This window comes from Scatophagus argus, chromosome 13 (assembly GCF_020382885.2).
Source record: "Scatophagus argus isolate fScaArg1 chromosome 13, fScaArg1.pri, whole genome shotgun sequence".
NCBI lineage: Eukaryota > Metazoa > Chordata > Actinopteri > Scatophagidae > Scatophagus > Scatophagus argus.
Window position 1 is genome coordinate 23,007,371 of NC_058505.1, and position 26,342 is coordinate 23,033,712.

General features: G+C 42.0%; 2 protein-coding genes across 2 annotated transcripts in view; both read right to left on the minus strand.

The window, feature by feature from the left end:
* The window catches only part of xkr4 (XK related 4), a 32,316-nt gene extending 7,888 nt beyond the window's left edge, over positions 1–24,428 (minus strand). Inside the window, exons 1-2 of the mRNA XM_046409040.1 lie at positions 23,290–24,428; positions 7,498–7,697 (exon numbers count right to left, since the gene is read on the minus strand). Coding sequence (XP_046264996.1) covers positions 7,498–7,697; positions 23,290–23,984 — 895 coding nt within the window. The 5' untranslated portion in view covers positions 23,985–24,428. The remainder of the gene's footprint in view (positions 1–7,497; positions 7,698–23,289) is intronic.
* LOC124069676 lies at positions 2,465–3,142 on the minus strand. Its single transcript, XM_046409041.1, has 2 exons — positions 2,997–3,142; positions 2,465–2,966 (listed from the first exon to the last, which is right to left on the minus strand). The coding sequence occupies exons 1-2, from the start codon at positions 3,140–3,142 to the stop codon at positions 2,465–2,467; spliced, it is 648 nt and encodes a 215-aa protein (XP_046264997.1).
* Positions 24,429–26,342: the final 1,914 nt, after the last annotated feature.

Genomic DNA, 26,342 nt, shown 5'->3' on the forward strand with positions numbered 1-26,342 from the left:
TGACATTGATGTTTTTTTTACAAACCGAACAATAAGCCTGCTGGTAATTCACACAGGTTAAGTGGTTCACCACGGTCATTCGGTTTGAATCCAAAGTGCTCCCACACTGCAGCTGTCGCGTTCAGCTTTGAAACCAATTCCATCTCTGTTTTTTTCCAAATCTCAACTAGCGTTTTCTCTGGCTTGCTAGCTCCTCACGAGGCTCTCATGCTATGAGACCATGCGGCTGGCACGTAACTGACACGAGAGTTCTCCTCATTACGAGGGGTCAGTCGAGACCGATGCACCGGAGTGAAGCCTTTTGTCATCCAGTCTCTTTGGTACAAGTATGCAAATGGAAAATTATCACGGCCGGCAAAATTATCGAGCTCATTTTAATTTATCATGCGATTAATTGATTTAATGCATATCGCGACAGGCCTACTCAGCACTAATGATTTGACCGAGCAGGAAGATCTACCCCTGTATTTCCAGCACACTGTCCCACCCCCACCCCCAGACCCCTCTCCACAACTTATAGCTCCCAACCTACCAGTACAGATGGTAGGAGAGAGGGATGATAGCCAGGCTATTCTCTCTGATGGAGAACGACTCCCACCCCCTACATGAGACTCTGACAGCACTGAGGAGCTCCTTCAGTGGCAGGCTGCTTCACCCCAAATGTGTAAAGAAGCGGTACAGCAGGGTCTTCTTCCTGCTGCTATGAGACTGCACAACCAGCACTGCTCCCAGTAGACTTATGCACTCAACCACAAACTGTATCCCAACTAAGCTGCTCAAGGAAGTTTTACACCTACATAGCACCTCCTTACTAGATATGATAAATCTGTCTCTAATCACAGGCTACGTACCACAGTACTTTAAAGTATCTATAATCAAATCTCTCCTTAAAATACCTACTTTTGTTCCTGTCAGGATCTACCAGAGCTCCTCTCCTTCTGTTCTCCTTTGTTTTCCCCTCACTTGTGTGTTTGGTATCATTTTTTTCAGCACAACCTCACAATTGTGACTTTACTGTTATTTTTTCATTTTGACATACTGTATTAACACACTGGACCTAAAATCACACAAAAAATATAAAATCCGAGTGGGAAAAAGTTTGATTTTTTACTGTGAAACCCACAAACATATTTAACGAATCATTTTTATAACACAGAATGCAAATATAAACTGTACATTTCAAAAAAATATGCACAAATTTAGCAAACAACAACTTATTTACAACTATTTACCTTAAAATGTAGTAAATGCCTCAGGCGTTTTTTGTACAACTATTTACAACTATTTACAAGACAATCAGGTGTCACAAAAAAAATACACCACAAGTTATTTGTGCCACTCTGCAAAGCAGTTCCTGCCCACCACAAGACAGAGGGGCACATCACAGGCCTGACATTTCCAGGGTGTGTCGTGTCTCTTGTTGTCCACCTGGAGGCAGCGTTTGCACTTCAGCCTCCCTTTGGTGGCTCTTTCTCCAGAATCTGTGTCTGTGGCAACAGCCACAGGGACATGGTCAGCTCTCCTGCTCTGAGGAACACCCTCCTTGTCTACGCAACACAGCTGACACACCAGCTCCACCATGAAGTCTTTATGTGTCATGTGTTGCACTTTCTTGGCACTGCTGATCTCCCGGTGCAATATGAAGGCATTTGTAGTTGCTATGTCTAAAAAATGCAATAATACAGTCTTGTACCAGCGAGATGTTTTTCTGTGGGTGGAGTAGTACTGTATGAGCTGGTCAGACAGGTCAACACCACCCATATGCTTGTTATAAGCATTGACTGGTGTAGGACAGGGAATGTCTCTCACAGCCCAGCGTCCATCTCTGTTCTTCACCCTTCTTTGCACTGTCTCTCCTGAAAGTGCAGGATGGATGGTGGAGCACACAGACACCTCCCGTGTGTCCATCCACTTCACAAACACAAGTGGGCCCTCTCTGATCCATCTCACAGATCCTCCTTCACTTTTTTTTGTGAGAGCATTTGCCCTCCCTCTGGGACACCCTTTCCTGGTCTCCCTGTAGGTACCACATGCCCCAAATTTCATGCTGGCCAGGTCCATGAACAGTTTAGGACTCGTGTAGAAGTTGTCCATGTAAATGTGGTACCCAGTGCCAAGACAGGATGGCCGAATAAGGTTCATGACGACATCATAGGACATCCCATGCTCACTCGCAGCCACAGACTTGCCCGTGTATATGCTGAACCTAACTGTGTAGCCACTGCTTGACTCAGCCAACACAAAAAGTTTTATTCCCCATTTAGTTGGCTTGTCCTTCATATACTGTGTCATACCAGTTTTTGCTTTTGTTGCCACCATCCTTTCATCCACCGCCAGCTCCCTCCTCGGGTGGTAATAAGCCTGGCAGGCATTCAGAACATCATCGTAAAGTGGTCTGACCCTATGCAGTTTGTCATGTCCTGGTGTTCCCTTCTTCCTGTCATTTTCGGCATCCTCCTCAGGATCACTGAGGTGGATGTTCCAAAAAAATGGAGCGAAACCTCTCCCTGGTCATCACCTTGGCTGGAAGAGGCACAGACAAAATGTGGTTCTGTCGCCAGTAGTCCTGGAGACTTGGCAGCGACACCAATGACATGTAGATCAGGACTCCTAAAAACTTGTACAGATCCTCCATCTGTACATCAGTCCAGCTGTACTTCTTCCCCATTTCCCTGATTTTTGCAGCATTTTTGTTGGTGTTGTAGCAGATTGTTCTAACTGTGTCAGTTGCAAAAAACAGCAAGAAAAGGTCTTTGGGACTTTGGGGAGAAAGTGTCTCCACCTGGACCCCCGGTGCTCTTCGTGGCTGAAACCTACTTACAGCTGGGGCGCTGTCAGCATCCTCCTCTGTCTTCCAGGGCCCAGAGAGGAGGCGTGGCTCTGCTGCCGGAGTCATCGGAGATCTGGACCTGGTGGGTGTGACAAGCCGTCCCATCCTCTGTGCAGACCTCCGAGTAGCACTCTGTCCGCATATCGGTGGCTCGTCGTTCTGTCTTTCCTCTTCCAAAATAAACGAGGGATCATCCACGTCGTCGTCGAAGTCCTCGCTCTCTGGCTCAGACTCCGGCTCCGAGTCTCCCTCTGCGCCATCCAGCTCAAAGAAGAGCTGCGCTGCCTGCTCTACATTCAGCAGTCGCCTCATTTTTCTAACGCACAAAACAAAAAAACGACTAAACAATACACTAAACACGCTGCACAACACACTAAACACACTCACTGCTCACTAACTATACACTCCAAACACGCTAAATATCACAAATCTCTAAAATATCGGAATTCGCTGTCGCTATCGCTATTTCTTGTTCGCCGCCGTTTCTCCCACAGCTTTCCCTTAGCAACCAAATACCATGGGATGTCATACAAACAATCTGATTGGTTGCTGATTGGATGCATTTTTCCACCAATAGGAATGAGTTTCCTTACAATGCGCTGGTGTTTACTGCGCCGTCTTGCATAAAACTCGCACCAAACGCGCACCAAACGTGACGGCAATGTTCAGGAAAAACATCGCGTATATTGTTTATCATAACTCGGGTTTTACTTGACATATTAACAAAATTTAAAAACTCGTATACAGTTTTAAGTGCCCACTTTCGACACAAATTAAAGCTGAGACTCAGCGACACTACGTCTTGCAGCTACGTCATCTTAAAGTCGTCACGTGATAAGGACGCGCCGGCACGTCCGATGACTCCAGAGGGTTAAGCACAGTTTACACCAGGGGTGTCAAACTCAGTTGCACAGGGGGCCAAAACTCAAAGCACACCTTAGATCGCGGGCCGATCTAAAGTTAACACTTTGAACACATTTTTAAACATACAGAATAAAAACAGACAGGAATATCATTCCAAAATAAATAAAATAACTTAAAATCTCCTGTCAAAACAAGTAAAAATACAAACATGCTACAAAAAAAAAACTTTCTCACAAGAATGTTTGTAATAAGCTGAAAAGACTTGCAAGACATTATTGCTTGAGTAAATGGCATGATCTCACAGAGGACTTATTATGGCTCAATTAAAGTAGTTGGAATATAGTTTTATATATTGCTAGTGAACTACAATATTTATTATCACCATCAGGCATAGTTTCATTAACTTTCTTTGTAAAGCGCAGGCCTGGTGTTTGTCACCATATGAGCAAGTAGCAGATCAGGAGATTTTGTGCCTGACATATCAATGACATGTTACGGATAAACAGAAATAAGCAGCCATTCATTTTATTTTCAGAAAAACACCACCAACATCAGTCTGAAAATGCCGTGAACACACCAACATGTGTCGGGTGATTGTACTGAAAGTGATGTCTGGTCGTCTCACGGCTGCTACCCAGGCCATCTGGCGTCTCTTCGTTAGCTCACAGATCCGAGGTCCTTGGGTTTGCGTGCACGTAGGAAATGAAAAAAAAACTCACCCGATCGTTTATTTTACCGAAGCGATCATGTGAACGACTGTGGCAGTTAACGACACAGCACGTTGGCACCATGTTTTCACTTGTTGAAACAAAACAACAGAACACAAGAGCAGTAACATGCAAGCAGCAGGCGTAAACACACTTTTCAGTTGCCTGAAAAGCCCACAATGCACTGCGGTTTTCCCACTCCGATACATCACTCTTTCGAGCCCGGGGCGGCACAGATGAGCGTGTCGTGACCGTTTTCCGACAGGAGGGAGCAGTGCGCTAATTGCGCAAGTAGAGACGTTGTTGTTGTGCTGAAAGTAATCGTAAAAGAGCAAGCTAGGCCAACAAAATCAACAGTCTCGGTTGTATAAGGCAACAGAGCGACTTGATTGACGTGGGAATGTTCCCAGGTAGCCAATAGTAAGGCAAGGCGACAGTTGCGCTGCATTATGGGACCTGTAGTTCGTGTGTTATCAGCGCTTCATATTGGCGGGCCATTGGTCACAATAATAATAGATCTATATGAAATGAGCTCGCGGCCGGATATAATTATACGCCGGGCCGGATGTGGCGCGCGGGCCTTGAGTTTGACACATATGGTTTACACCAATGTTTCTCTTCCCATGACTGGCTTCCAGTTTTAGCCTAAGTCACAGGTGGCCTCAGACACCATTATTTCTTGTATAAGATTTTTTTTAAATAATTGTGTTAATAAGATGTTCTTTTAAGGCTTACAGTGATTATAATGAGGTTACATAGACAGTGTTTTTATACCATAGACAGTGTTTCTCTATCATAAACAGTTCACAACTACAGTTTTTACCTTCCATAGCTTACAGGCCCTTAAACAATTGTACATTTTTTAATACAGCTGTATCTTGCTTTTCTTTCAATCAGAATCAGAACATAACATGACTACTTCAACTACTTCATATGGTATTGCATACTACAACTTTAGCTCATCACAACTTACTCAGAAATTATACCACAACATATTAAAGATACAGTTCAGATTCTCAGCTGTAATTTGAGGGTATTCACATCCAAATTGGAGGAAGGATTGAGGAATTACAGCTCTTTAATATGTAGTCTTTTTCAAGGGACCAAAGATAATTGGACAACTGACTCAAAAGCGATTTCATGGGCTGCATGGGCTATTCCCTCATTAATCCATCATCAATTAAGCAGGTAAAAGGTCTGGAGTTGATTCCAGGTGTGGAATTTGCATTTGGAAGCTGTTGCTATGAACCCACAACATGCGGTCAAAGGAGCTCTCAACGGAAGTGATACAGACCATCCTCAGGATGAAACAAAAGAAGAAATCCATCAGAGAGATAGCATAAATGTCACAAGAGGACCAATCAATAGTTTGGTACATTCTGAGAAAAAAAGAATGCACTGATGAGCTTGGGAACTCAAAATGGCCTGGACATCCATGGAAACCAACAGTGGTGGATGATTGCATGGTGAGGAAAAACCCCTTCACAACATCCACTCAAGTGAGGAACACTTTCCGGAAAGTAGGTGTATCAGTAGCTAAGTCTACCATAAAGAGAACACTTCATGAGAGCAAATACAGGGGGGGTTCACCACAAGATGCAAACCATTAATCAGTCTCAAAAACAGGCTTTGTCAAAAAGCACCAGAAGAAGCCAGCCCAGTTCTGGAATAGTATTCTTTGGACGGATGAAACTAAGATCAACCTGTATCAGAATGATGGGAAGAATACAGTATGGAGAAGACTTGGAACGGCTCATGATCCTAAGCACACCACATCTTCTGTAAAACATGGTGGAGTCAGTGTGATGGCATGGGCATGCATGGCTTCCAGTGGCACTGGATCACTAGTGTGTACTGATGATGTGACAGAAGACAGATGCAGTTGGATGAATTCTGAAGTGTATAGGGATAAACTTTCTGCTCAGATTCAGCAGTTGATTGGACGGCACTTCACAGAACAGATGGACAATGACCCAAAACATATTGCAAAAGCAACCCAGGCAAAGGCAAAGGGTTTTATTTTATTTTATTTTATTATTATTTGGCTTTATGTTTTTGTTTTTGCAGTGTATCTTATTTTGAAGTCATGTTTAAACGTTATCATAGCGACGGGAGGGCAGAGAGGATGTTACCAATGTTATGTTGTTGGTGCGATGCTACAAAGACGCTAATAAAGTTGCGAGTACACATGGATTCACGTTTATTGCTATATTTAAAAAATAGTTTTTATGCCAGTCTTATCATTTTATTTTGTCGCATTTATCCGCCACACCACACAAAATGACTACTGTTATTGCCACTTGGTCTTATTTTGACATTATTACTACTACTACTACTACTACTATAATTATTATTATTGTGTATATTGCTTATTTATTTTTAAAATTTTTTTTTTTAATTATTGTTTATTTTTTATTGATCCAGTACTCCGTTATTATTGCTGTTGCTACACATCTTTGTCTGTTTGCCCCACTGTCTCCCATGCTTTTTTCTCTCTGTGCTAAAAACTAAATTAAAGAGTTTTGTCTAGACATGCTCTAATTGGAAAGTGTCATGAGATAACCTTTTTTGTGATTTGGTGCTATACAAATAAATTGAGCTGACATAAGATTTAAAATGCATAACAAAATGAGACTAACTTTTGGTAACAAAATCAAATCAATAAAAAGTCACTAAAACAAACATACAATCATAAAGACCATTCAGTCATGATGGGTGTGTGTGTGTGTGTGTGTGTGTGTGTGTGTCCGTGTCTGTGTGGATGCATATTTCAGTAGTTGTGGGGACAAAAATCTCACAGTCACATTGTGAGGACCCGCCTTACTTATAGGGACAAAATGCAAGTCCCCACAAAGTAAATCATTAAATATCAGGGTGAAGACTTGCTTTAAGGTTAAGCTGAGGTTCAGGTAAGCGTTAGGGTTAGGCAAGTAATGTTTATTGTTATGGTTAGGTGGTGGTTAAGCCTCCAGGAAATCAATGTAAGGCTATATAATGTCCCCAGATGTGATGGAAACAGGACTCCGCGTGTGTGTGTGTGTGTGTGTGTAAGTGATAGAGTGAGAAAGAAAGAGAGAGACAGAGAGTGTCTGTTACCTTGCACAGCCTGGAGCTTGTGTGTCTGTATGATGATGCACAGCTGCAGCACCAGTTGTGGGGCACTCTCTAGAAAGGTGGCCAATAGATGCAGCATGCTCACATCAGCAAATTCATAGACCATTCTCCAGTAGTAACGCCAGCGCTCTGTCTCAACACTCTGACGACTTCTAACACCCAGGTAGATGGTGTGGAAATACCTGGAAGAAATGAAGAAAAAAATATAATGCTTCCCCATCAGCCAGGCAGTTTAAAACCTTACATGTAACTGTACATCAACAATACCAGAGAAAAAAAGCAAACGTCAAAGTTCGATTTCCCTGATAATGTTATTTAATAGTATAAAGACATTGAGCTACTCCATAAGCACTTAAAATGTTGTTTTTACAAAAAGAAATAAAATTTTAAATAATCACGGATCATCACATTTTACTACCTTTTTCTTATAAATCAATAATAAAATTTTTGCATTTGTATTGTAAGTAAAACACAACTGGGTTTAGTGCAGAGGTACACTGCTGGAGGGCAGCACGGTGGTGCAGTGATTAGCATTGTCTCCTGGTTCGAATCCCGGTCTGGGCCCTTCTATGTGGAGTTTGCATGTTCTCCCTGTACCTGCGTGGGTTTTCTCCGGGTACTCTGACTTCCCCCCACAATCCCAAAAACATGCACATTAGGTTAATTGCTACTCTACATTGCCCCTAGATGTGTGTGTGTGTGGTTGTCTGTCTTTGTGTGTTGGCCCTGCGATTGACTGGAAACCAGTTCAGGGTGTACCCCATCTCTTGCCTGTAGTCAACTGGGATAGGCTCCAGCTCCCCCGCGACCCTGACGGATAAGCGCTACAGAAAATGGATGGTAGGATGGTACACTGCTGGCTGTGAGCAAATATTGCCCAAACACAGTATGTAACAGTCAGGCCGGCTCATCAGCACATCAGCAACCAGAACCAGATATGCAGCTCCCTGTTTTGGGTCACCACCTTGAATAGATTAGATTCACTTTAACTGTCATTGTGCAGAGTACAGGTACAAAGCCAATGAAGGTTGTTGTTGGCACACCACACGACCAGGCATAGGGCCTCATCCCTATAGGCCATCGTCTCCTCTGATCAAGCCTATCACTGTGGTGTCATCTGTAAACTTGATTATGGCATTAGAGCCATGGACAGGAGTGCAGTTATGGGTGAAGAGGGAGTACAGAAGGGGATTCAGTACACAGCTGTGTGGCATGCCAGTGTTCATGGTCAGAATAGAGGATAACAGGTTTCCCAGTCAGGAAGACTGAAATACATTTGCACAGGGATGTGTTGATAACAAAATGGGGAAGCTTGGAAAAGCTTGAAAAAATAAAGCTAGGATCACCGTTTGAATGCAGAGCTGAAGTCAATAAAGAGCATTCTGATGTAGGAGTCTGTCAAGGTGAGTCAGAGCAGAGTGTGTAGAGATGGCGTCCTTTGTTGACCTACTGGAGTGGTCAGCGAACTGTTGGGGGTCTAGTGTTGTGGGTAGACAGGATTTCAGGTGTAATAAAATCAGTCTCTCAAACACTTTGCAATGATAGGGGTGAGTGCAAGTGGGTGGAAGCCACTTACTGTTGTCCTCGAGTCCAATTAGACCCATTTTCAAATGTTTTTATATCAGTAACAATTAACGATAATGATAATAACGATTTAATTTCATGTAATTGCTTGAATTGCTTATCCCCAATTTGCCTCTGCTGGACATACACACACACCTGACCCTCGAAAGACACCTGTCTCCTGGGTTCGTCACATACACACCTCACCACCAAATAATCTCTGTCTAGACAAGACAACAGCAAATAATCAAACAGAACTTATAGGTACAACAAAGAGGCATTACACTGCATCGGAGGCTCTTGACCTCATTTGGAATCCTGTGGAGGAAGAGCAGGACAGTGACAAGGAGGAACCTGAAGAAGAGGAAGAAGTGTCAGAAAAAGAGGACAAATGAACTGAAAAATGATGAGGATAACGGTTCAACTGATGAAGATGATTCAATCAATTTGACTCAAGACCTTTATTGTCATTGCACAGTAGCTTGTACAATGAAATTAGACAGCAAGCCACAAAGTTGTAAGGTGAAAGTGTCGAGTGAAGAAGCACTGTAAGAGCAAAGGAAAGAGAGGAGTATATACAAGGGCATAATAAATAATAAACAGCAAACAACAATAAATGGGCTACGTGAAGATTTTCAATCTGACTTTAGAGCTCATAACACAGAGACGGCACTGGTTAAAGTCACAAATGACCTTCTACTTGCATTCTCAAATTGCTCATGTTAATGATGCATCGTCCATACTCACAAAAGTTAGTCACACAGTTCCCCAAGGTTCTGTGTCTGGGCCAATACTATTCACCCTTTATATGCTCCCCATGGGTGATATTATTAGGAAACACATTACATAACACATTACATTTTCACTGTTATGCAGATGACACACAATTGTACTTGTCAGTGAAACCAGATGAAACAAATCAGCTAGTCAAACTTCAGGTGTGTCTTAAAGACATAAAAACCTGCATGACTTGCAATTTTCTATTTCTAAATTTGAACAAAAGTGAAGTTATTGTTCTGGGCCCTGTCCAGCAAATTATCCAATGATAAAGCAGCTCAAGATGATTTAACCTTGGCCTCAAGCTCCACTGTAAGGAATCTAGGAGTTATGTCCTTTAACTCACACATAACACACATTTCAATAACACACCTCCACAATATTGCAAAAATTAGGCACATTCTGGGTAAGAAAGATGCAGAAAAATTAGTCCATGCATTTATTGCTTCCAGGCAGGATTATAGTAACTCCCTTTTATCAGGTTGCCCCAATAAGTCTCTAAAGACTCTCCAGCAATCCAGAATGCTGCTGCACGATTACTCACAAAAAACAGCATTAGAGAGTATTTCTCCTGTTCTGGCTTCTCTACATTGGCTGCCTGTAAAATTCAGGATAGAGTTTAAAATTCTCCTCCTCACATATAAAGCCCTGCACAGCCAGGCACCATCATATCTTAAAGAGTTGACAGTACCCTATTATCCCACCAGAGCCTTTGTTTCCAAGATGCAGGGTTACTTGTGGTAGATTGGGAATCAGAGCCTTTACTTATCAAGCTCCTCTACTGTGGAACCATCTTCCGGATTCGGTCCAAGAGGCAGACACCCTTTCTACATTTAAAAGTAGACCTAAAACTTTCCTTGTTGATAAAGCTTATAGTTAGGGATAGTTTAGGCTAGCCCCTAGTTATGCTGCTACAGGCTTAGACTGCAGGGGGATCTCCCACGATGCACCGAGCTCTCTCTTCCTCTCCCTCTCTTTCTGTGCACATTCATGTCCCATTAATGCATGTTATTTAATGCACTAACTCAACTTCTTCCCTGAAGTCCTTGTGCTTTTTCGTCTTGCAGGTTCCCAGGGATCATGGTTGGACCTCCTGCTGCGGTCCTGCTTGAAACCTAGTGCAAAATAATTTGTTTTAATTTTCTCACTACTCTGGTTGTCCATCCCTCCCAATGACAAGTGATGAATGTTGGAAGCAGAGCATCCTGGAGGAGCATCCAGGGTCTAAAATGGTATACACTGTCTCTTACTGATGACATAAAGTCCACTTTTCAGTTGTTTTAGTCAGAACCATTTGAAAAGATGGTTCTGGACACGACAAACAAGAAAGGGTGACGTGTATGGCAAAAAGTGGGCTGAAATGAATCAAATAGATTTATAGGCATACCTGGGTCTGCTGATTCTTGCTGGCCTATACAGAAGCAGTAAGGAAGCTACAGCTAGTTTATGGCATGCCCAGTCTGGCAGAGCAATTGTTCATGCAACTATGCCACTCAACATGATTTGATGATCAAGATACAAGACCAGCGCACAGTGAACAAAATAAACTTGCTGCCATTTGAGAAGTATAGATAGATAGATGAACTTTATTGATCTCACAGCAGGGAAATTCACTTTTCATGGCAGCTCACAAGAATGAATAGAGTGCAAAAAGCAAGTGTGGGTGTGTCTCCAGCTAATGTACAATCCGGGCCCTGACGTGACTGTGGATGATCATGTGGTCCCCTTCAGAGTTCACTGTGCCTTCAAACAGTACATGCCCAGTAAACCTGGAAAGTATGGCATAAAAATGTGGGATGCATATGATGCCAGGACCAGCTATGTCTGGAAAATGCATTGGCAAACCAGCCGAGGGACAGCCAGAAAAAAAACAGGATAAACGTGTGGTATTTCACATGACAGAAGGTCTCTGGGGACAAACGAGACAAAGTGGTCAGGGAAAACAAACCCCAGGTTCCTACAAGAGACAGGACTCGATTTTCATTAAAGTGAGACACATTGAAATAAAGTAAGCTAAAATGTGTAACACAGAAATGGATGATACATTATATTTCATGCTTTAAAACCAGTCAAACCAGACCAGGTCAGTTTTGACCCAAGAGGACAACAGGTATCATTAATTCCCGCCATTAAAAAAATTTAAATGGTTTCAAAACAATATCCTGACTTAATGCCAGATACAAGTCTGTCCTAGTTCATGAATATGTATTCCTCTGATCTAAACTAAAGTCTAAATAATGAAGATTTTTTTTTACTCAGAAATTACCTTTAGCTTTAGATAAATGAGGTCTATTCATTAGCAATACAAAAAAGAATTGTACAGTTGGTGATTTAGCTGTCTGCAAACAGCTAAATCAGAATGGGTCGATATTGAGGACAAAAGTTGGTTGGCATGGTCAACGGGAAAATAAAATAAGGGTGAAGTGCTTCAGCACTGGTATGATGGTGGCAGTCTTTAAGATCTTTGGGACAACTGCCTGGGCCAGTGACAGATCGAAAATATCTGTGAAAACCCCTGCCAGCTACTCTGCACATGCTCTGAGTATGCTGCAAGGTAATCCACCCGGGCCAGCTACTTTCTGGGTATTCACCCTGCTCAGGGTGATGCAGACACCAGAGTGCAAAACTGAAAGAGGCAGTGTACTCTATCTCAGAGACTTAAGACTTGGACTTGTGACTTGTGTTGTGAGACTTGTGGACTTGTGAGCATCTCTAGGACACAAAGCAACAATATAAAGCTAAATTAAAGAATATTAATATTAAAACTAAAGACTGCAACAATAACAAGAATAGGGGCATGGTTACTCATAATAATGATCATTATAATTTAAATAAGAATAATAATTATAAGATGAAGAGTGCATTCAGTAGAGTGCAGATCTCCTCAAGGTCCGTCTGGGGGCATACTGATACGGTGCAGGCTGTGTGTCCAGCACGTACGTGTACGAGCGGAATAAAGGGAAGACAATACAGGTTCCAAAATGTAAAAGCAAGATAAGCTGAACATAGATATACACAAACTATAAAATAAAATTATAATATAAATAACTAAAAAACTAATAAATAAATGAAGAAAAATCTCACAAATCATCATCTTGGTCTCAAATTTGGCAGCACCAGTGAGGATCAGCAGGACTGTGTCTTAAAGACTTGTGTTCACATATCAGTTTTAGGCCCATAGCCACCAAAACTGTGGTTCAGTGATGTGTATCAAAGCATAAGCAGCCCCATCTGGACAACATCTGTTAGACAATAAAAATCAGACCCATTGTACTGGAGTGCTTTCAGTCACTGAAAATGCATTACTTCTGAATAATGTAACAAGACAAGACAAAACAACTTTATTTGTATAGCCCATTTTTACAAGCAGTTTGTCTCAAAGGGCTTTACATAATGTCATAGTAACATCCTCTGCCCTAAGACCCTCACATCGACTAAGGAAAAACTCCCAGAAAAACCAGTCTTCTGTCTTAACCTAATTAATAATCAATAAATGGACTGAAAATGGAGTGTGTTAAAGGATAATGAAGTGCAGCTGAGTTCAGAGCACCATTCCATAGATTGACAGAGTGACCTATTAAATTGATTTCAAATATTAATAAGCAGCTGGATGATGTCACCGAGCTCCACACACACACAGAAGCTGAAGTGAAATGTGTGCACATCTTGTTGAACTGACTCATACACTGACTGACCTGAATTTGGCTTCTGACAAATACATCTTACGCTGTGAGCAAAATAAGTCATCTCATTACACAAGTGGCACAACAGCAGCCATACATCACTTCCTCTGTAGAAAGAGGGCCTGTTTGTCTTCTCTCTACCATATGCAGGGCAGGTGGACTGATTGCTCTTTGTGACTGATGACATGAAAGGATTCAAGGTACTGCAACAGTCAGACTCACAGTACTATACACAGTAGCTTGTAGGTTTAGGTGTTACATTATGATTTACTACAGTGATCGAGTCAGTGTGTGTCAGCATTAACAAGACAGTGAGTTGGGGAAAGTGGGGTCAGTTATACCACAGGTCAGGTGCAGGAGCCCTGCAAGAACCAGGAACAGCTGGTTGGAGCTACAGGGATTGTGGACTCCTCTTAACAATATGTCTAGCTTGGTGATTTAAGTTTTGACTCCAATTATAGAAGAAGGTGTGGCTCTATTGGAGCAGTAGTTTCGAAACGGGAGGTGTTTCACCCCAAAGAAAGCTAATGAATTGAAATTGAAATTGAAATTAAGCTTGAGCATATGTGAGCACAGCAAATGTACTTCAAAAAGGCTACTGAGATCACCAAGAAAACAGCTCTCAGCTTGCTTCTAATTATCATTTGTTAGTGGTGTGAAAGCAAATGGGCCAAGCACCACATTTTGATGTCAAAAGCTAAACTACTAACAAATCCATCTGCTGATCATGAAACGATAATCATTCAATTCAATTCAATTCAGTTGATTTACTATATGTAACCAACTAAGAATGAAGCAGTTAAACAATTTTACTGTAACCTAAGTTTGAGACAAACAAATACAATTAATACTTAGTAAACTGCCTATTCAGAACAGCTTGTATACTATTGATTCAGTCACAAAGAAAGACAGAGGTGGTAAATGCGAAAGAAAGAGTCTTATTACATTACAGTCTGCTGATCTCTCTGCTACCCTTCCTGTCTCACAGTCCCTTTGATGCTCTGGAACAAGACTGTGAATAATGCAAGAGGCAGACAGACCTTACACACACACACACACACACACACACACACACACACACACACACACACACACACACACACACACACACACACACACACATAAACAAACCGGTGTGTCTAATTGTGAGGACCTCCACTGACATTAACCAAAAAACTAAAATTTTAACCTTAATCTAAACATTATCATAATAATAATAATAATAACCAAGTCTTAACCTTCCAGCTGTGCTTCCTTCTGACTAGAATATTCTCATAATGCAAAAATGTCTTCACTCCAATGGTTTATAATGATCTCACAACAATAACAATATAAGCTTCTCTCAAAATCTGTAATTCACGATTAAAATCACCATCATAACTGATCAAGCCGATTATGATTTATTTCCTTAATGGCACCAAGCAAATAAGATGCTGTCAATATTTAATTTCATCATTCATTCTTTCAGTAAAAAATGTGTAAATAAGGCACAAAATCAAAACAAATAGAGCAGGTCTGGACCATATTAATTTAGTCTTTAATTCAGAGAGACCCATCATTCCCCCATGAGCAGCACTTGGTGACCGTGGCAAGGAAAAACTCCTTAAGAAATACAAAGAAACAAACAAACAAAATGAGAACTGAATTAAAAAAGAGAAAAAAAGAAGAATTTAGTAAGACTGAGTTTGGGATCCCAGCGTCAGTTGTCTCTGTCCTTGATCCTGCCCACAGAAGGCAAATGTCTGGCTGGCCGATTGTCATGTGAAATATTAATGCACAACACGTGTAATAAAATGTGCACTGCTCTGCTTTGTTTTGACCTCGACCCACATTGTACACTTGACCTTCAACCTGTAGGTCTGACGTCACTTGCGGTAACGTATTCTGTCACTTCCTGTTTCTGTTCTGTCCCGCTCTCTCACCTGGTGTTTGGTGTTGCGGATTTACTCTATCGACATACTTCGTGTTATCTTTTGCTGTGGTTGGTTTGAACAAAGAAATACACAAGCACTTAAATCCCGTAGTGAAAGTTTATTAACTGCACCATCTTCTGGGTTCTGTTCTTTGCCTATCTGCGTTTTGTTTCTGTCGTTCAGCTCAGCTTAGCTTAGTGCTAACATGGCTTCTTCCACTCGCTCTCCCTCTGCCTCTCCCTCTCCCGTCTTCTGTAAGGTGTGTGAAATGTTTAGTTACTCCTCTGCCTCTTTTAGTGAGAGTGAGATGTGTAGAAAGTGTAGCTTATTCATAGACTTGGAGGTGAGGCGCAGACCGGCCTGGCTTAGCTGTTGTTAGTAGTCCTCCGGCAGCCCCCGAGCAGCTGGGAAGTCAGGGAGGCTGGAGCCCGAAACAAAGGCCCATGATTCCCCACCAGCCACTTCAACTATCTGACCGCTTTTCCCCATTCAGTGACACACCCGCTGAGAAACCGACCCTGGTTATTGATCCTGTTTTACGATACGTGAAGTCGACACCAGTGACCACAGTATGCAGTATAGTATGCTATATAGTATGCATCCCAGGGGCCAGAGCGGGCGACATAGAGGGTAATTTAAAGCTGCTGGTGAGAGATAAGCGTAAATTTAGTAAGACTGTAATTCACGTCGGTGTTACACTCGGCTACGCCATTTGGAGGTTATCCAAGTTAACATGGATTCGGTGAGTAATTTGGCAAAAACTATGTCGGACTCCGTAGTGTTCTCTGGTCCCCTCCCGATTATAACCAGTGATGATATGTCATCACTGGCTGTCACGGTGGTGTCCAGAAAACAACGTGGCCTTTATAGATAACTGGGAGACTTTCTGGGGAAAACCTGGCCTCATTAGCAGAGACAGCATTCATCCCACTTGGGGTGGTGCGGCTCTTATTTCTACCAATATGGTCAAGTTTATTAGACAACCAACACCCTGACAACCCAGGGTCGAGGCCAAGAAGCAGAGTCGCTGTCTTACACACTTCTCTGCTGCTTCTGTAGGACTGCCACCCTCCGTTAAAATTAGAATAAATAAAAATATAAATGCACAAAATTAATAATCCCATAGAAATAGTGTCAGTCCCCCACCCTCTCACAGTCCAACTAGCACAAAAGTTAAGAAGTGTTAATCAAAATAACCTCATAAAAATACAAACTAGCAAATATTCAGAACCAAAAAATAGAACAATCAGATGTGGATTATTAAATATACGATCCCTCCACTCTAAATCCCTCCTAGTCAGTGATCTAATTATTGATCATCAGTCTGATATATTCTGCCTCACTGAGACTTGGTTACGGGATGAAGAGTATGTTAGTTTGTTTGACTCTGACAGTCTTAAGACAGCCTTTAGTTCACTCTTAGATTCAATAGGTTTCCTTCAGATAGTGAATGAACCAACACACTGCCACAATCACACACTCGATCTGGTTCTCACCTACGGCCGAGAAACTAAGAACCTGTTAGTTGCCCCTCAAAACCCTCTCCTTTCAGACCATTCGCTTGTAGTTTTTGAACTAACTCTAGAAGACTTTACAGCACACAACAAAAAGGTCTACAACACCAGATGCCTCTCTGAAGATAGTGTAGACAGATTTAGGGATGCAATCCCATCACAGCTCCCCTCAGCACCATGTACCAGTACAACAGACCGTACTGATTTAAATGTTACTCCTGCAGCAATTGATTGCTTTGTCAACAACACTGCAGCCACTCTACACACACTTTTAGATATGGTTGCCCCACCAAAAAAGAAAGTTACAAATCATAGGAGGCTAGCTCCTTGGTATATTTCAAATGTCCGAACACTGAAGCAAACATCAAGACGGATGGAGAGGAAGTGGTGCTCCTCCAAATCAGCTGAATTCGAGAGGGCCTGGAGAGATAGTTTATTGATGTATGAAAAGGCCCTATGTAATGCCAGAACAGCCTATTATTCAACATTAATAGAGCTAATCAAGAACAACCCACGTTTTCTCTTTAACACTGTAGCCAGGCTGACCAAGAGTTACAGCTCTGTTGAGCCTTGTATTCCTGCAGCTCTTAGTAGTGAAGACTTCATGAGTTTCTTCACCAATAAAATCAATAACATCAGAGAAAAAAATAATCAAGATCTCTCCACAATAGCCAATGTAGTGCCATCTTTAGAAATCTCTTTCAGTCCTAATCCACCTCTGGACAGCTTCCTGCCCATAGACCTCCCCGAGCTGACCTCCAGCATTAATAAGTCTAACCCAACTACATGTGTCTTAGACCCCATCCCAACTAAGCTCCTCAAGGACATCCTTCCTCTGATTCGCGGTTCTTTATTAGATCAGATCAACTTGTCTTTAACAACAGGTTATGTACCACAGGCGTTTAAAACCGCTGTTTTAAACATTTCACTAAGTAGACTGGGTGAACTGACAAATAAAAATAAAAAGAAGGTCCAAGCCCCAGTCATGAACGATAACACAACTGGCACATGTTACACAACCACTTGCTTCCCCTGCTCAGACTCCGTCAGTCATCGGTGTCTACAGAGAGAAACAGGTCCCAGGGCAAAACCCCACACTGAGTAAGCATAAGGCAACAGTGGCGAGGAAAAACTTCCTTTTAACAGGCAGAAACCTCGAGCAGAACCAGACTCAGTGTAGACGGCCTTCTGCTGTGACCGCCTGGGAGGGAGAGAGGAGAGACAGGGAGGTGGAGAGAGACAGGAAATGGGGAGATAGAGAGAAAAAGGAAAGAGAGAGAGGACAGACAGGGAGGATAGAGAGAACAGTGCAGAGCAGGAGCAGCATCCAGGCAGGGCCATGGAGAGGGTTCTGGATCCAGCAGCACTATCAGCAGTAGGCAGGGCCATAGAGGGCTCAGGATCCAGCAGCGGTACCAGGCCTCAGGAGGGCAGGGTAGGAGCTTCTGGATCCAGCAACATGCTACAGTATAGTTACACAGAGGTAACCAATAAAGGGCATCCCTCTTCACAGCGTCTGCCTGGCATTTGCCGAGGATGTGAACAGGCTGGCCACAATTGCCGAGATCATGCAACAGATCCATGGCTGGTCTCTGATTAGACTGGGCTGGATGTTGGAGGTCAGCCATCTCAAGGGGTAAACGACGGAGCATAGCAAATCCTACGGGGGAGGGCCAGCTGCTTGTATCAACTCCTGGTGCTGATAAAGAACCCCTCCTGCAAGCTCTTAAGTGGAAGGCAGAACAACAGCAATATTTATCAACACTGGAGCAACTTACACATGTGTAAGTCCAAATTATGTCTCCCACCTCCCCATGTCTGATAAATTTGTCAAGACTATGGGTTTCCTGGGACAGACGCAGACAAGTCCAATGACAGCTCCAGTTTGTCTATCCATCAAAAATGATACTATTACACTGCCAATTTTGGGGTCTGATCAAACAGCCACTAATTTGTTGGGACAAAATGCATTGTACAAACTGTAAGTAAAAATTTGGTGCTCACCACAATATTGACAAGTTGGAAACAAGCATGCTGTCAGAGAAAGCAAATGTGTATTTGCTGAGTAACATCACAGACATCACAGTGACTAACACTCTAGAGAAGTGGGAAAATCTATGCTCATATTCCAAAAGCTAGAAACCATGCTCTGACTACCATTGTACGATGTACTATGACCCCTCATGTAGTAAGATTTTTAAAGAAAAACGGAGTGAGTCAATGAAAAATCTGAATGTTGAATTGATCTCACCATACATAAAAATAGGAAAACAAGAGGCAGTGCTAAACACTGACCCAAATCCAGAATCTGAACCACACACAACTCTACTAGTGAATGAAATTTTTGAATTAAAAGGCATGGGATGATGGGATTGATGAAAAGAGAATGGCAGAAAACTGGTAACCTACTGATTTTCCTCTTCCTTGGTGAGTCCATAATCAAAATTCTGTGGAACTTCCATCATGGCAAAGCCACAGGAAACAGTTGCAGTGCATAAAAAAAACTGTCAGGAGGTGAAGACTTTTTGAAGGGGGCACGCTGAAACATGCCACTGATGCCTGATTGGTGAAGTCAGCCAATCCATTCAAAATAGAGCTAAAACAATATGCAATACTACCAAGACGTGCTCAGTATCCTCTGAAACCTAAGGTCGAACAAGGCATAAGCCAAACAGTTGCAGGGTTGCTGAATGCAGGAGTGCTAATTGAGACTCTCAGCCCCTACAACACCCCAGTATTGCCAGTACTGAAATCAGACAACTCCAAACACAGTAAATGAAGTGCTACAAGACTGGCCAGCTGAGGTGCCAAATATACACACACACTTCTTCCCAGTGTCCCAGCTAGGTTTTTCATAGTGACTGATTTTTGTTCAGCACAACTGGCTGAACTGAAAGGTCTAATGGAAGCTTGTAAATATAATATAATAAAAACACCACCAGTTGGTCACATACCAGTGCCAGAGAGACCATTCAAATATATGGGTTATTGACTATGCTGACATGATAAAATCAGTACATGGCAAGTGGTACATGCTGAAGATAACTGACCGTTTTAGTCGCTGGGTTGAAGCAACACTATTATGAAATGGTGGTCAAATTCCTCATCGGAGAAGTCATCCCATGTTTTTTCATTCAATTCAGCTAATGGATCAGCATTTGTGCCTAAAATATGATTTTGAAATAACTGTTTTGATAGTATTGGTTATACTTTTTTTCTGTTGGGTGGTTGCATCATATCCATTCTGAGGAAAGTTCTTATGAACGCCATTGCTTATTATATGAATGTCATGACAGCTTTTGGGTTTCAACTGGCTGATAGGTGGACAGACATCCGGACTTGCTTCCTATTTCTGACTATTCAAATTACATGATTTAAATGAATCAGAGGGAACATAGTGATTGTCTGTGGTTTAAACAGCAATGGTGAGTTCTGTATTCTAACACTCCCGGATTCAAGGAGGATAAAGATTGATATCTCTGTACATTGTATGTTCTAGAGTCTAGAATCTAGACTCTAGAACATACAATGTACAGAGATATCTAGAATCTAGAGCCTCTCTATGGTGATGGCTCAAAATGTGTAAAAACACACACAGAGCTGAAGAATTGATAAATATGAGGATGACATCTGTCAGCACAAATAGGGACAACACAGAAGATTAGAACTCTTGTATTTTTTCATAGTGGATCATATCCTGTATATGTATGTGGTTTTGGAGTCGAATATTACCACTATATTATGAGTTAAATTTTACTTTAACCTTACTGAGTTATACTTGTAATCATACCTTTATATTTTTAGAGCATCTTTGAAGAAATGATGTGTGACTTTTAATGTTTTCATAACAGGTATGCAATTCAATATATATCAATATATATTCAATATATAGTATGCTGAATATGTAACAGTGAAACAGTGAAAATATCTCATGGTCAATGGGTTGCATAACAGCAGTTAAAGTTCAGATACCTGGAAAATGTGGGACAAACTGTGATTAAACAAAGGACTACGGAAAGTGCAGAGGAAGACAACAGCAGGGGTATCTGGCAGAAGGATGTAAAAAACAGGTAAACATCGGAAGGTTAGAGAGAAGTCTTACTGTAAAGGCCTGATGACAGTGAGGTATACATTTCATACTGTTCTGACATGTTCAGTTTCTTTGGAAATAAACTTATTTGAATTCACAATTCCAGCTTTTATTTTTCCTGTCAGATACTATCCATGGACATGACCCCATATTTCCACCTAAAAGTATCCAAAACAGGACCAAAAAGGCTCATTCAGCCTGCTTGTTCCTTTTCCTTGGTACTGTCTGCTTGCTCAGGGGTTCGGGCTCTGGGTCTCTGTGGAGCGTCTGGAGGCGATCTTGATTGTATAGGGTGATATATAAATGAATTGAATTGAATTGAATTGAATTGAATTGATAGGATAGTGGTTTTCAACAAAACATGAAAAATACATGAATGATACAGCATTTCATTATGATTTCATTATTATAATTTCAGTGAAATGTTAAAATCATATTGAGGTGGTATCAAAAGTGACACTGAACAGATGAATCACATGAAAATTTAAAATTTTTATGAGTTGAGATTTTGTTTTACTTGTCTTTTTAGTAAAGTTGTTCTCATGTTGTTAACTGCTTTCCTGCCTGTACAACATCCATTGCACGTCTGCCCGTCCAGGGTGAGGGATCCATCCTCTGTTGCTCAAAAATTGTGTCTGATTTTTATTTATTTACTTTTTATACTTTATTATACTTTCATAATGTTACGTGAATAAGGTTTTAGATATGGGACTTTTACTTGTAGTGATGTATGTTTTACAGTGTGCTATTAGTACTGTTAGATAAGTAAAAGATCTAAATAGTCCTCCCACCAGTGGTTCCCCCAAAGGTTCATTGTCCCTGGTGAAAGTTCCTTAAGTGATTACAACGCCTCTGAAAATATTTACATTAAGAAAATTAAGCACTGAGACACTTTATATGTACAAATTAATTTATAAATAAAAATAAAAACATGAACGTAGCAAAGGACTTCTATTTTGTTGACTGGCTTGCCTAAGAGCCTTACTTTATTATATGCCATTATACTCTGAAATGTCACTTTGTACTCAAATGCTGTGTGTCAATTCAATTTATTTATATAGCACCATATCACAACTGTCTCGTGACACTTTCTACTTTTTTTTGATGACATCACATTCTACATAGCTTTGCAGCTATAAAAGCTTCTACTTCCAAGATTTTGGAGTGCTTCTGTGGGATTTTCTGCCCATTCATGCAGTAGAGCATTTGCAAGGTCAGGCTGATGTTGGACAAAAAGGCCTGGTTCGCAATCTCTACTCCAGTTCATCCCAAAGGTGTTCAAATGGACTGACATCATGGCTCTGTGTGGGCCGTTCAAGGTCTTCCACACTAAACTCATCCAACCACGTCCTTAGGGGCCTTGCTATGGATACTTAGTTTCTGGGTTATGATTGTTCACCATTTTTACTCATCTGTGGGCCAAATGATTAATTCTGAAAGTAAACAGCCCTATACTACAACTCCACTGCCTATAATATATGATGCACTGTTACAGACAACAAAAAACTCCACCTTGAGCGGCTACAGCAATAAAATGGTACAAAGACATTAAAATGAGCATTTACATTCCAATGTCTGATATACAACAACATTAGGAACCTTTCTTGGTGAATGATATTTGTATTACTTTAATACATGTTGCTGATTCTTACTTTCTTTCTTTTATTTTTTTACTTTTTCTAAATAATCTTGATATTCTCCCACTGACAGGTCACTAATAGTTTGGTTGCGGGCTTCACTTCTGATTCTAAGCAAAGTGTCTGCTGCATAGTTTGTTTCTAGCAGATTCAGTAAAAGTGTGGGCTAGCTGATGTCAAATATCGTCATGTGCATCTTGAGTTAAGACATCATCTAAACTTATGACTCCACCCTTGAGCTGTTTGCTTCTCTTGACGGACAAACCAGGGGCCTAACAGCTCCCTGTGTGGATGGAAAGTATCACTTCCGTTCAGCTGGTCTTATCTTTCATGATCGATACAGAAGACCTGAAAGCCTGCCACAGCATCATGTGCTCTGGCCCTGCTGCAGGAGGCATGCTAAAGATGGCAGTTGGTAGCCATGCTGGAGGAGTTGGCACCATTCAGAGGCCAGAAAGGTGAGCGAGTGAGCGCCAAAGACCAGTCTACTGTCAGAGTCCCTCTGCTCATTCATTCATTTCCTCCGTAGATAAACAAAACACATACACAGCATCATTAATGCCCTTCCCAAGGCCTTCGTCTCAGCCCATATCCTACCTCCATATCTGGCCCAGCTGGAGGATGTGAATGATGGACTGGCCGAACCAGACGCAGAAGGAGTAGTAGGCCGATCTTCTCCTGCTTCTGCTGCCCATCGCGGTGCTCGCAGTGCTGTTGGTTGTGGTATTCTTGCTGGCGGTCGACGCCTGTCTCTGCGGCGTGGCCGGGTGGTGCTGAGCGGTAACGTCGCCGTGTGAGGCAGAGCCGCTCAGTAGTTTATTACCATCCATGTGGGAGCAATCGGCGGCAGATTCCGTGCTGTCCTCGGTGCTGAAGTCGTGGACGAACCATCTGAAACTAAAGAGCTGGACCGAGAAGGAGCCGAGCACCACGAAGAAGAGCGTCAAGCCGAACCACCAATAGTCGCGGTGAAGGTAGTAGTCGACCGACAGCCAAACGTCGGTGCCCACATCGGCCAGATACACGGCCGCCGCCGCTACGATCCACAGGCAGTCCCATACGGTGTATTTCTGCTGCTCCCTGCCCAGGCGAAGGCACGTCGAGTTAGAGCCTCCTCCGCCGCAGCACCGCGACTCCCCGTTGGCGAAATCCCCGTCCCCGATGCCCGCAGAGTCGCGCTGTGCGCCGGGGTGGAGCCCCTGTACTGAGCCGGAGTGCTCCGAGTTCTGCAGCGGGGTGAAGGCCACGTCACTCTTCTTCATCTTCAGGACCCCGTCCGATTTGGCCGCCATTATTATAGGCTTATAATATTCCTAGTCTATTACTTCCCCTCCGTTCCTCCCCTCCTCTTCTTCCTCGCCACTGCCCCTCTCTGTCGACACCCTTCTGCGTGTCTCTCTCCTGTTCCTCCTCCTTTCTGGGCAGGACTATCTCCACTACAAGGCCGCCTGCTCATAATACAGAATAACGACAAAAAGCAAGACTGAACGTAGCTCCATGCTTGCTCCCATCTTGGTCCATATCACGTTTGTATTTCTCCTTCTGTTGAGGATTCGACAGTAGGGATTTTCCGCTTTGCTTCCTCCATCGGCAGACAGCCTACATGACCGAATTCTGCTTTTGCGGTTTGTCACTCTTTGGCCTCTTTGAGTCCTGATGCTGAACCAGGAACGAAGGAAAAGGGGGAAGGCTGCAGCCATATGCTTCTTCCATGGCCCAGACTAAAAACTATGACATCATCCTCCTCCTCTCTCTCCCTCTCTCTCTCTCTCTCTCTCTCTCTCTCTCTCTTTCTCTCTCTCTCTCTTTCAGACTCTCGCCCTGTCTCTGACGGTCTCTCAAAGTACAGGCGGCTATCGATAAAATCTCCTAATTTGCCATAACTGCCCTTTGAATGAAGATATTGGATGTTGAAGCTGCCTCACGTCCAAGCCCACACTAGTTTCCAGCACCATGGACAGATCCTGCTGCTGTTGTTACTCACAAGTTCCTGCAGAAACTCGAACTTCATCTTCTTCAGAGATTGAGCTGCCCTCTTGCAGTTCTTATAGTTTAATTTGGTGTTCATAAGCTTTATATTATTAATATTAAGAGTAGTCGCCACATCATGGTACATTGTGCAGTACAATGCACCAAAGTTCATCTATCACTGAAATTTTGTGGACATGGGTGGCCCAGGACAAAAAGGTGAGAAGGTTCACTGCCTTTAATGTTCACTCCTAATCAGAACACTAAAAACAAACTGCTGTCTGGTGATTGTTCATTTGAGTTCTGTGATATAAATCCAGTGAATCAATGTGTAGATAATGAGATTCAAGGTTCAAGAGCCACGCATATAAATAGAAGCAAAAATTTCAAATGAACACTTAAGAAAAATATATAAATATAAAACACAAAGTAAAGTAAATAAAGTGCACTTAGTGCCAGTCTATGGTATGCTGTGAGTGTTTGATTGTGTGTGTGTGAGAAGGTGGATGAGTTATCTTTTGTAATTCAGCTTCACACACATGAAACTCATTCATTCTTAGGTCAGACATAAATATATATATATGGTTAGTTTAATGAAGAATGAGCTCTGTGAAGCTATTGTGATGTCCATTGTCAATCTTCTCTTTTGTTGCTCAGTGGCAGGTCATTCTCGACCATTAAGTCAACACCAAAGTAAAGTACAAGAACATGAGAAACACGAGAAAAGGAAGAGTCAAATGCAAGTATTTAAGAATAAAGACACACTTTGAGTCACTAGATCTTCAACAGGACAAATGTTTAAGCAAAAATCAATAGTAACATCAAATAGGACACACAGGTGCTTTGTTTATGAATGATTTTATTCTCATGGGATAGGGGTAGGTCCTAATTGTAGTACTTAAGAAGCTCCACAGATACAACATATAGAAAAGCTAGGGATAAATCAATACATAAAGCAATGAGAAAATTAAACTATGAGGAAACAATCTCAGAAGTTGAATATCTGCTGACCCACTGCAGGCCAAAGCTTAGACGCTAAGAGGGGAAAGCAGAGAGAGCAGCTTTCTGCACTGTCGATGAGTCATGAGTCCCAAAAAGCTAACCATGTGTTTTTTGTGGCCTTTAAATAATCTGGCATACAGGGGGTAGAATGAAGGGTGGAGCTGAGCGAGAGAAGAAAAGTGTTACTCTTAACAGGCCCACACACACACAGCTACTTAACTGTAATCCAAAATAGAATCAAAAGCAAAAATAAGAATTAGAACTACAAACTTGTTACCAGTAGCCTATTCTTCATGAATACCAGATTATACTTTGTGCTGCAGTTGAGTATAGAGCGCGCAAGGATAAGGTTACAGTATCTGTTCAGCAGCAGTCATACTATCATAGTAGTGAGTATGTTTGTTATTATTGATGTTAATTCAAATTCAGAACATTAATAAGTAAAATATAGAATATAATTGTCCTATTGAGTGCTGTTAGGGCAAAAAAATCATCTCTTGGCATGACTCAACCACAATGTGGCTGCAAGACTGAAATGCTGTGTGGGCTGAGGCAAACGGACCTGCCATCGAAACAAACTTGACTTGCAGACCAAAATTATCAATCAAACCTACTCCTTCGTCAGTATTTCTGACCTTCTTCTCTGGTGAAGCTGGTGCACAAGCCAGAAATGTCAGCTA